At 40.5% G+C, this 12,807-nt stretch overlaps 1 protein-coding gene across 1 annotated transcript in view; it reads right to left on the reverse strand.

Moving 5' to 3' along the window:
• Positions 1-12,807, reverse strand: part of Hsf5 (heat shock transcription factor 5) — a 47,793-nt gene that overhangs the window by 25,473 nt on the left and 9,513 nt on the right. The window contains exon 3 of the mRNA XM_038324576.1: positions 3,513-3,610. Coding sequence (XP_038180504.1) covers positions 3,513-3,610 — 98 coding nt within the window. The remainder of the gene's footprint in view (positions 1-3,512; positions 3,611-12,807) is intronic.

Raw genomic sequence — 12,807 nt, forward strand, 5'->3', positions numbered from 1 at the left:
CATTCATTTTCTTTTTTTCTTTTTTCTTTCTTGTTCACCCTCTCACCCCACCCCCATCTAATCCTCAGAGAGGGTAAGGCATATCGCCTTGTGGAAGGTCCAAGGCCCTCCCTACTATATCTAGGCTGAGCAAGGTATCCATCCAAAGAGAATAGGATCCCAGTACATGCAGTAGGGATAAATCCTGGTGCCACTGCCAGTGGCCCCTCAGTCTGCCCCAGTCATGCAACTGTCAGCCCCATTCAGAGGAACTAGTTTGGCCCTATGCTTGTTCCTTCCCCGTCCAGCTGGAGTTGGTGAGCTCCCATTAGCTCAGGCAAACTGTTTCAGTGGGTGAATCCATCATGGTCTTGATCTCCTTGCTTATATTCTCATAACTTCCACTCTTCAACTGGTCTTTGGGAGCTCAGTCCTGTGCTCCGATGTGGGTCTCTGCCTCTGCCTCCATCAGTTTCTGGATAATTTTATTTCTTTACGTCTAAGGCTGGCCTCAAACTTCTATCCTACAGGAAAACAGAGGATGGCCTTGAACTTCTGACCTTCCTACTTCCACGAGTTCTAAGATAACAGTCACGTGACTCACACCCTGTTTATAAGGTCCTAATCAAAGCTAGTGCTTCCTGCATCTGCCAACTAAGCTACACCCTCAGTACAATGATTTCCATTTTAAAATGATAAAATTTACTTTATCATTTAAATATCTATTTATTATTGTGGTGGGTGATGTGTATACCATGGCATGCACGTGAAACAGAGGACAGCCCTGTGAAGTCTGTTCTCTCCACCTTTACATGGGTTCTGGGACTCAAATTCAGGTCCTCAGGCTTGCACTGAACCGTCCTACTGGTCTTACTTTATCATGTTTGTTTTTTTGTTTGTTTGTTTGCTTCCTTGCCTTGTTTTTTGTTTTGAGACAGGATCTTGATACAGAGCCCAAGCTATCCTGGAACTCACTATGTAGCTCAGGCTGTTCTGAAACTTGAAACCTCCTGCCTCTATCTTCTGGGTGTTGAAATTACAGGAATGTGTAACCAGGCCTAGCTAAAAATTGGTTTTGAAATAACTGACAGAGCCAGGGTCCAAGCTTAGGTTTGCTTGACTTCTGCTATTAACCACGGCAATAGACTGATCTTTTTTCTTCCAGAATTTTTTATTTACTCTGTGTATATATGTGTGTGTGCACGTGCATGCACACCACCAAAGGGTGCATATGGAGGTTGAGAGACGACTTCTAGGAGTCTATTATTATCTCCTTCCACCACTTGGGCCCTGGGGGTTGAATTCCTGTTGTCTAACTTGGTGGTAAACACTTTTACCTGCTGAGACATCTTGCTGGCCAGTCCTAGATTGACTTTTCATGCAACTGCCAACAAGACCACTAAATTTATCACATAGATTTCTGTTTTGCTTTTCATCTTTCTATGTGGGACTTTCTCTATGTAGTACTGGCTGTCCTGGACTCTGTAGACCAGGCTGGCCTCAAACTCACAGGGTCTACCTGCTTCTGCCTCCTGAGTATTGGAATTAAAGACATATGCCATTAAATCTGGTACTTATTATATTGAAAAATCAAAAGAATATGAAATGCTTTGTGTTTTCCCATTTTTAAATGGGAAATCTATAGTGGGATCTGATGCCCTCTTCTGACAAAGTTGATAGAGCACTCACATACATAAAATAAATAAATAAATAAATCTTAAAAAATATGGCCAACTAAAGGTGGGGCGATGGTGGTGCACACCTTTAGTCCCAGCACTTGGGAGGTAGAGGCACGTGGATCTGTGAGTTCAATGCCAGTCTGGTTTACATAAGTTCCAAGACAGCTAGGGCTACACAGTAAAAATAAAATAGCCAACTAAGCCAAATGTGGTTGTTGACACCTGTAATCCCAGCATGCAGGAGGTTGAATGGTTTTCATGAATTCAAAGCTAGCCTGGGCTACACAGAGCATTCCAGGACAGCATAGGCTATAGACAGAAACCTTATGAGAGAGAGAGAGAGAGAGAGAGAGAGAGAGAGAGAGAGAGAGAGAGAGAGAACGAATGGAAGAAAGAGAAAAAAGGACAAGGTTAAATAACTTTTATCAAACTCTATATTCTTCAAACAATAGTCTGATTATTTCCCATGTTTTTCCTTTCTTTCTCTTTCTCTTTCTTTCTTCATTTTTATTTTTGTGTTTATTTTTTGAGACAGGGTTTCACTGTAGCATTGGAGCCTGTCCTGGAACTAGCTCTTGTAGATCATGCTGGCCTCGAACTCACAGAGATCTGCCTGCCTCTGCCTCCCGGGTGCTGAGATTAAAGATGTGCTCTACCACCACCTGGCCCTCCTATGTTTTCCACAAAAAATAAAAATAAAAAGAATGTCTTTTGGAGTACCCTAATGCCACTAACAAAATATTCTCTTGGGCTGATTGCCTAACATATGAAGACCCGGGCTCAATCCCCAGCACTGCAGCACAGACACACATGCAAACACACACACACAAATTCTCTTAGAAGCAAAACTATCTTAGCTAGATTATTATCTGGCCAAACACACAATTCCACTATAAGAATTACAGCAATAAATGCATAGCATACAATCTGTTCTTACTCTAAAAAACATCAATATAAACCATTTATATCAAAGCAGTCATTTCCTTTTTTTTTTTTTTTGTTTTTCGAGACAGGGTTTCTCTGTGGCTTTGGAGCCTGTCCTAGAACTAGCTCTTGTAGACCAGGCTGGCCTCGAACTTACAGAGATCCGCCTGCCTCTGCCACCTGAGTGCTGGGTTTAAAGGCGTGCGCCACCACCGCCCGGCCTAAGCAGTCATTTCCTAAGAAATATTGACAATATATTTGAAGTACGGTGTCTACAACATGCATGATAAGGCTGAAGGGGCCAGCAATTAAATTTGTCATTTTGGATACTCTGAGTTTTTCTGGTATTCATCCTATCCTGAAAAAGCCTAAAACAGTACAGTACAAAACAGTCGTCCGCAGTGACAAACATTGCACTTCTCTACTGTAGCCTCATGGTCATAACCACACAACCTCTGAACAAATGGAATGAAGTGTGACCGCAGAAAGTGTTTTAAATTTTCATTAATTTTTTTTCAGCACTGGGGATTAAACCCAGGGTCCTGTGCATGACAAGCAAATGTTTTACTACTAACCTAAATCCCTAGCCCAACAGTTTAAAGTTAAAAGGCTACATGTGAGCTGGGCTTGGTAGTACACACATCTGTGGTCCAACATTAAGGCAGAGGGAGACATATGGATCATGAATTTAAGACCAGTTTTGCTTATATAGCAAGACCCTGTCTCAAAAACAAAAAGATTACATGAAGCTAATGGCTCCTATACTGGACCATGCTAGCCAAGACTAGCATTCAAACATCATTCACATCAACTTTCTTTTATTTAGAACTCAGAAAACTAAGTCCACAAACCCAGCTTATTTCTGGCTTCTACTCTGGAAATCTGCCAAATTAATAGCATTGACAGGCCCAGTGTGTACAAGAATCTTACCTGGAAGTAGTTACAGTGTGCATAGGAAGAGGCAGTAGGAGTGACACAACTACTTAGGGCATCCATGTGGGTGGAAGGAGAGCAGCACTGTAGCACAGCTGGAACAGATTCAAATACCAACAAGTTATCAACCAAATATAATACAGCACTCAAAGAACTTCCTTCCTGTTGTACACATACACACACACACACATACACACACACCAAAAAATGGGTGCTGATGATTGCTTTAAAAACATGGTCGTGGTCATATAATAAATTTAATTAATTTATTTTTGAGACAAGATCTTGATGTATATTCCTAGCAGACCATGAATTCCTGTGATCCTCTTAGCTCTCTTCTTCTTGAGCTGGGTTTATAAATGTGTGTACCTATACCTGGCTGTAATAAATTTTCAAAAGGTTATGTCTATGCTTTTAATTTCTTTTTTGTTGTTGTTTTGAGACAGGGTCTCATGCAGCCCAGGCTGGTCAAAAACTCACTCTGTAGCTGAAGATGACCATGAACTCATGATTCTCCTGCCTCCACCTCTCACATGCTGGGATTACAGGCATGAGCTACCCACTAGTGTATGCACCACTGGGGATCAAGCCTAGGGCTCTGTGTACAGGAGGCTGGTATCTACTGACCATGCCCCATCCTCAGCCACTAAGTAGTTATTCAGTGCTTAAGCATATTGTGACTTTTCTAACCAAATATTTATTCTTTTTAAAAAATATTTATTTACTTATACAATATCCTGTCTGCGTGTATGCCTGCAGGCCAGAAGAGGGCACCAGATCTCATTACAGATGGTTGTGAGCCACCATGTGGTTGTCAAGAATTGAACTCAGGACCTTTGGAAGAGCAGGCAATGCTCTTAACCACTGAGCCATCTCTCCAGCTCTCAAATATTATTCTTATTAAAAAGTAATTTCATTTCACTAAAACCAGAAACTTTATTTTTAGTTCTTAAATAATTGTTTCAATCATTTTAGCAACTATTTGGAGAGGGAAGGCTTTAAAAGTAAAGTAAGTAAACATAGTCTCCTATCTCTCAGTACATGATGTGTTTAGTAGAAAAACATGCAGTGTTTAGGAATGTGGATCCTGGCTCCATAATTAGCATTTTATAAATCAGAACATGGTTAATCACTTCAGGTCTCACTGTTTGCATCCTGTTAAAACAGGGATAATAACAGAACCTACTAGCATGGCTGCTTCAAGTAACAACATAATGAGCTTAGGACAGTAATGACAGCAATCAATAAATGTCAATAGCCAATATTTTAATGAAAAAAATGTGTGTAGTACTAGGTAACAAACTCAAAAATAGATCTTGCAAACCTTTCCCTATGGTTAAGACACCATGAACAGATGGAACTCTTTTCACAGGAACAGGAAACTTACAGGTGCAGTCAGTCTGACTACACTGAGCTCTTTTCTGGAGAGAGTCTCTCCAGAATGAGTGAGAGTCAGTTACAACATCAACCTCTGGGGTAAACAGAAGATGATATGTGTGAATGCCTGTCTACCATGCTTCAGACACAATGGTGGATGCCTCATATGCATTTTTATCAAACCAACCAGCCTGACACTACTTTACAGAGTAAGCAACTAAAATTCAGAGATATTAAGAAATTTGTCAACAGTAACAAGGCTGATGTTCTAGCAGACTCATTTTCTCCTGTACTTGAGAGAATCAATATGCTGGGAAATAAAGTACATCCATAAATAGCTAACTATGGAGGATTTGTAAAGTGGGATTCCCCTCTGTATGCTGTGAATAGGAATGGTTAATTAATAAAGAAAACTGCCTTGGCCTGTTGATAGGGCAGATCTTAGCTAGGCAGGGAAAACTAAACTGAATGCTGGGAGAGAGAAGGCAAAGTTGGAGAGAAGCCATGTAGCCCAGCTGAAGACAGGTGCCAGAACTTTAGCCGGTAAGCTACAGCCATGTGGCTTATTAATACACAGATTAATAGAAATGGGTTAAATTAATATGTAAGAGTTAGCCAATAATAGCCGGGTGGTGGTGGTGCATGCCTTTAATCCCAGCACTTGGGAGGCAGAGGCAGGCGGATGTTTGTGAGTTCAAGGCTAGCCTCGTCTACAAGAGCTAGTTCCAGGACAGGCTCCAAAGCTACAGAGAAACCCTGTCTCGAAAAACAAAACAAAACAAAACAAAACAAAAAAGAGTTAGCCAATAAGAAGCTAGAGCTTATGGGCCAAGCAGTAATTTAATTAATACAGTTTCTGTGTGATTATTTCAGGGCTAAGTGGCCGGGAACTAACTAGAAGCCTCCTTACAACAGATCTGCAGGGGTGTCAAAACTGGGAAGAAAGGACATTCCTCCCCCCCCCCCCCATCCAGTTATTACTAAGGAAAACCTAGCCCCCTAGTGGCAGAAAAAACCTAGTCAAGAGCTGCAGGTTATTGTCTCCTAATTGTACGGAAACACAAAACTTCATTACAAATAAACAAATCCAAAGACTACATTTATTTTTCTATTATTTCAGTAGTATGACTCTACTGTTTAAATATTTTGAATGTTAAAATGTTCTCTAAAAAATTTGCTGGAGAAATAAAAGTACAATATAGCTCAGAGAATGTCATTATAATAGAGTTGACAAATGAGTCTTGTGTGTAAGAAAACAGCAAACCATGAATGCTATTCAGCGTTTCCAGTAAGAGATGACAAATGGGATGGGAAGGAGAGTCTGTGAAGCCACACTCTTCAAAGGCTCCTGCTACCAGTGCAGCCCACTTCGTACAGTCAACTCAAAGAGCAGAGTGTGGTAGTATCAGCAAGTTTGTGGAATAGGAATATCTAGGTGCCAAAATTCAAGTTTGTGCTTAGCATATGAAAAATTAATGTGCTGTGCATTATGAAAGCAATAACATTAAGAAACCAAGTTATCACTATGTCCTAAAATACACTCTCCTGTATCTTGCTTTGTCTTCCTGAAGGCAATGCTCTCTCAAGGCATCCAGATTCCTGTATAAGAAAAAGTGTAGGCTGGCAGTGGTGGCGCACGCCTTTAAACTCAGCACTCAGGAGGCAGAGACAAGTGGATCTCTGTGAGTTCAAGGTCAGCCTGGTCTACAAAGTGAGTTACAGGACAGCCAGGGCTGTTACATAGAGAAATACTGTCTCAAAAAATAAAAACAAAATGCCTGGCTCTATGGAAATAATTTAAACATATGTTTCAGATTTGAATCTATTCCAGGGCAGTGCAGTGTTAATAGTGAGTGAATGTCCAGTCACATAAATGCTCTGGGAATACAGCCCCTCACAGTCTTTCAGCTTCACAGTGGTGTACAGGTGATATGAATTCAGTGTAAACCACACACTGAGACCTTATCTGTTCCACAGCTCATTACTCCTGAGATGCTGGGCAGCAACAGCGAGCCTCAGCTTCCAACATCTGATACCCTATAATGCCCTACTACTAAACTATGAAAGTTCTGAATGTTAAGTGTATCAAATGCATTTTAATAGCTTCAACTTACGATAGGGTTATAGCACATATTGTCATAGCCCCATCCTAAGTGGATGTGCATCTGCATACCCAAAATAAATGAAAGTAGGAATTTTTTGTTTGTTTCTGGTTTTTTGTTGTTGTTGTTTTTGTTTTGAGACAGGGTTTCTCTGTGTAATAGCCCTGGCTGTCCTGGAACTCACTCTGTATACTAGACTGGTCTTGAATTCCAAGATCTACCTGCTTCTGCCTCCCGAGTGCTAGGATTGAAAGTGTGCACCACTACTGCCTAGCCTCAAAAATATTTTTAAGTTGGGTATAGTGATGCAAGGCTGGACTCTCAGCACTCAGGAAGCTCAGAAGGGAGGACATGGAGTTTGAAGCTAACCTGGGATTAACAGCAATGTCCTGTCTCAAAAAAAAAAAAAAACCCAAGACATTCTATACCCAAGTTTAGAATAGCAATAGTCTACAAAAGTGGGAACAACCTAGAATCCTTCAACAGATAAATAAATATTAATATTTGTATGTATAATTATCATTCATCTTCAAAAAGGAAAAATTTGATGCATACTACAAAATGGATGAATCTTTAAAATATTATGATGAGGCTGGTTAGTGGTGGCACACACCTTTAATCCCAGAACTTGAGAGGCAGAGGCAGGAGAATCTTTACGAGTTTGAGGCCAGCCTGGTCTACAGAGCAAATTCCAGGAAAACCAAAGCTACACAGAGAAGCCCCATCTTGGAAAAACAAACAAACAAACAAACAATCGAATAAAAAGTGATGAGAGTCTTTAATCCCAGCACACTTGGGAGGCAGAACCAGAAAGACCTTTGTGAGTTCCAGGCCAATCAGAGCCACAACTTGAGAAACTGTTTCAAATAATAATGATGATAACGATGATTACAAGCAACTCTTTTGTCCAAGAACCAATTCAAATACAATTTTAAGTAATGAAAAATATTTTTAAAATAAAAATATTCAAATATTTTATGTATCTTGTATTTCAAGATTTTAATTATGTATACCATCTTCATGTAGGTTTGTAAATATGAGTGCAGGTGCCCATGTAGGTCAATAAAGTGCACTGGGTCCCTGGTGCTAGAGTTACCGGCATTTATAGATCAACTCTCAGTCAGGCCCCAAAGCATAAATTTATACAAATTATTTAGTCCTTATAGTCTTAGTTGCTAGCCTCATTTAAAAGACTAATTTTGAAAATATTTATCTTGTGTATGTGTGCGTGCGTGTGTGTGTGTGTGTGTGTGTGTGTGTGCGTAGAAGCCAGAGGTTGATGTCAAATATCTTCCTCAATCTCTTTCTTCCTAAGTGTTTGAGGGGCTGAAGCTGGAGCTCACAGCCTCAGCTAAGCTGTCTAGCCACCAAGCCCTAGAGATCCTCCTGTCTCCATTTCCCAGTCTGAGGACTACAGGCACACGCTACTGAGCATTTTATATGGGTGCTGGGTGTCCAAACTCAGGTTCTCAAGCTCGCATAGCAAGCACGGTACTGATTGAACCATCTCCCCAGCTCTTGTGCGTGTGTTTGCTTTTTGAGAGAGGGTCTCATATAGCCCAGACTGGCCTTGAATTCCAGAACCAACTACCTCTACATCTCAATTGCTGAGATTATAGGTGTGTAGTACCATACTGGCTAAAGTATTTTATCCTTTACATGTTAGTCATGTTTTAATTTTTACAAAACCTATTAACGGACATTATTCAGTTTCTAGCCCAAACTATTATGGTTTCTGTATAGGATGAGAGAGAAACTGAGAATTATCATAACCCATTGATGGCCATGTCAGATGACTAAATGAACTAGAACCAGTCCACTCCACTCAACAGAACATTTACTAAGGGTCCTTTATAATCAAAAACTGTGCTCAGAGGAGAGGATACTGAAGTGTATTAAAAGCAGCCACACAACCCAATTTAGCCTTTCTACTCTAACATCTGGATCACATTCCCTTTCTTCAGGTAGAATGAACTAATAACCCAGAGCAGTCCCAATGCCACCAGCAGTATACAAGGGTACATCTCTCCATCAACCTTTTCCTTGTCTACCACACCTGATAAGAGAGAAATACCAGAAGATTCCCCTAAAAGAAAAATACAGCAAAACAGCAGCAACTGAAACACACACACACACACACACACACACACACACACTTGGGGAGGGCTTTTTGCTAAGAATGTAGATAGACAGTAGGTAGGTAATAGATAGATGGCTTCTCCATCAGTCTGCCACTTACCAGTTGTGCCTTAGTTTCTCCATCTATAAAATGACAAAAATCTATCTTATAAGGTAAGTCTGAGAATTAAATGAATTAATATTTGGAAAGTCCTTAAAGCAGCGCCTGGTCACAGTAATTGTTCATTTTAAAACGAGGTTAAGGACAGCTACAATTTGCTATCATCATGACTTTGACTTTAAAAATGTAACTTTGGGGGCTGCAAAGAAAGCTCAGTGGGTGAAGTACTTTCAACATGAAGACCAGGACTGGAGTGTGGCTCTTCAGTCCTACATACAAGCCACACAGTCAGAAGGCAGAAGCGGAAGATCCCTGGGCATGCTGACTGTCTATGCTAGCCAGCCCCGGAGAGACCCTGCCTCAGGGAATAGAGTGGAGAATGACCAAGGGAAAGCCCCAACCTTTGTTGTCCACAGGCACATGTTCACAACACATGTGAACACACACACACACACACACCATACACACAGGCACATCTTCACAATACATGTGAACACACACACACCATACACACAGGCACATGTTCACAACACATGTGAACACACACACACCATACACACAGGCACATCTTCACAACACATGTGAACACACACACACACCATACACACAGGCACATCTTCACAACACATGTGAACACACACACACACACACACACACACACCATACACACAAAAAGGAAAGAAATGATTTTGAAAAGAAGGCAAAGTTTATTTTGAGCCAATCAGCATGTTAGTCAAGAAAAAAATTCCGTAACACAGAACTTGATAAGTAAATATGGATGGATGAATATTAAGTATATTTAAATACATAGTAAAATTAAAAGGCCTAAAATAAACATTTTCTACAAAAGAGGAGATTATAGTATCACACTAAAAGTAACAGAGGGTTAGAGTCTAGATAGAATCAACTACCATAGAACCCAACAGTTTGTCTTTGAGGAATTAGGATGTAAAAATGTTCTAGGCAAGGAAAATGAGCGCTTCAAAGGGGGACAAATACAAGAAGATTCTGATGATCATTTTGTTAGCCTGATTGAATTTTTTTAGTTCCTGACTTTACTATAAAAATAATTTATGAAATTTTGGTAGTCATACTATTTAAAGCCAAATCTAATTATTTTATTTATTTATTTAGAAATAGAGTCTTACTATACAGCTCTGGCTGTCCTGGAGCTCACTAGATAGACCAGGCTGGCCTTGAACTCGGAGATCTGACTGCCTCTGCCTCCTGAGTGCTAGGGTTAAAAACTTGCAGCTTCCCCTACCCCGCCCCCAGCTCATAAAAGGGCAGAAAAGTCGGAAAAGGGCAGCAGAGCTCTTGGGCTTGGAGCTGTAGATGACTGTGAGCCACCATGCAGATGCTGGGAACTGAACCCAAGTCCTCTGCAAGAGCAGTCAGTGCTCTTAACCATCAAGCCAGCTCTGTTGTAGAATATTATTTTAAGGTGTGTTACTTTTGTTTATGATCTGGAATGTTTGTTTAATGATGCAAAGATTATTTGATTAAATAAAATTCACCTGTGGTCTGGAGGCTGCATCAGCAACTAGCTGACAGGAAGTAGGGAGGAGCCAGGTGGAGAAGCGTTTATAAAGAAGAGCGAGAAAAAGGACTCGGGAGATGGGAGGAGGCAGACTAGGTGAGCTGTTTTGCTATTCAGCCTCTCTGGGAGGCACTACCTCCAGCCTTGAATCTTGAATTCTTTTTTTTTTTTCTTTTGGTTTTTTGAGACAGGGTTTCTTTGTGGCTTTGGAGCCTGTCCTGTAACTAGCTCTTGTAGACCAGGCTGGCCTCGAACTCACAGAGATCTGCCTGCCTCTGTCTCCTGAGTGCTAGGATTAGGTGTGTGCCACCACCTCCCGGCGAATCTTGAATTCTTTAGCAGGACAGAGATTTAGATAAGTTCTCTTAGTAGTTTTGAAAGAGTAGGTGTTTAAGGGACCAGAATTTCTCCAGGCTGGGACTCTTGCATCCTGCAGCTGCTGGTAGCAGCAGAGTTGCAGTTGCTGACTAGGACAGCTGTGGTTTAAAAGGCAGACAATTAAAAGAGAGGACACTACATCTCTCCAGCACCTCACAACTAATTTTTAGAAGAAGTTTAGTATTTTTATTAAAATTTTATCTGAGCCTCAGATGATAAGAGTTTGTTTTGAAGGGACTGGAATTTGGTAACTCTTCAGTTAGTCTTTTTGTTGTGACCTACGTGAATGTGGTAGAGGTTGTTTTGCCTTTCAGCACTAAGAGCTGATCTGGCTTTGAGAAGGCTGTTCACAATGCTGTTAATAGGCGCTTAGTAAATAGTGACTATATTGCTTAGTGTTTTGTATCCTTCACCCTACATCAGTTTTTATGAAATTCTCGTTCCCAGAGAAGACAGCTCATCTTTAACAATACAACTCTACGTATGCAGCAGCACTGTAGAGTGTGCAAAGACTCTCCCTTACTTCACGTCATGTACTCGAAGCCATCACAAGCACTGCTCAGCCAGCCTTTTGGCTAAGAGCAAGTGTAGAAGCTGTCATAAGATTTTGTTTTTATTATTCTCATAATTTCAGAAACTTTACAGTCATTTCAAATTATCCTTGTTAAATGCTGACAAAACAAAATGCAAACAACACGATGTGCCATAAACTACCCCAAATGACAGGAGCTCTTATTTGTGCTGCTCTTTCTGCTCTTCAGTGCTGGACTGGAGCTGGGGTCCGGTGCACGCTAGGCAAGAACGGCATCACTAAGCCACAGCCCCACACCCTCCTTGCTCTTAATGTTTCCTTCTACATACCTGCCTTGAACTCTTGCAGATAAGTATTAATTTACAAGTTCATAAGTAAAGTTTGTTTGTTTGTTTGTTTGTTTGGGGTTTTGGTTTCTTGAGACAGTATTTCTCTGTGTAGCTAGCCCTGGCTATCCTGGAACTCAGTCTGTAGACCAGGCTGATTTCAAACTCACAGAGCTCTGCCTCTGCTTCCCCATGCTGGGATTAAAGGTAGCTCCATTCATACCCAGCTGAAAATAAAAAGTTTTGTTTATTTGTTTGTTTGTTTGTTTTTTAAGACTGGGTTTCTCTTTTAAGCTTTTTGAAACCTGTCCTGAAATTCGTTCTGTAGACTAGGCTGGCCTCAAACTTAGAGAGATCCACCTGCCTGCTGAGTTCTGGGATTAAAGGTATGCGCCACCACTGCCCAGCTCGAAAATAAAGTATTTTTAATAACACCCTAAATCAGTAATTTAACAAATACTATTTCTGCAAAGATTGAATAGTATTAACTACTTGTAACATTTTCTAAAGACAAATATATAAATGGTTCTCATCTCTCTAGGAGTTTTAATGAAGATTGCTTAGAACTCCAAGTATTTTCCAATTAAAAAATTTCCATGTTATAGTCACCTGTTCCTGCAGGTTAAGGAATATAGCACTCAAGCTGCCGTGTCTAATAGTTCCATAAGAATATGCCTTCAAAACTCCAAATTGGAAAGATCAGGGTACATGTCTACATATTCCTACACAGTCTAAAATTTAACTCCCAAGAAGCTTTTTAAAAGAGGTTTATTTATTTTAATATGTATGAATATTTTG

Source organism: Arvicola amphibius, chromosome 4 (genome assembly GCF_903992535.2).
Source record: "Arvicola amphibius chromosome 4, mArvAmp1.2, whole genome shotgun sequence".
In the NCBI taxonomy this organism is placed as follows: Eukaryota; Metazoa; Chordata; class Mammalia; order Rodentia; family Cricetidae; genus Arvicola; species Arvicola amphibius.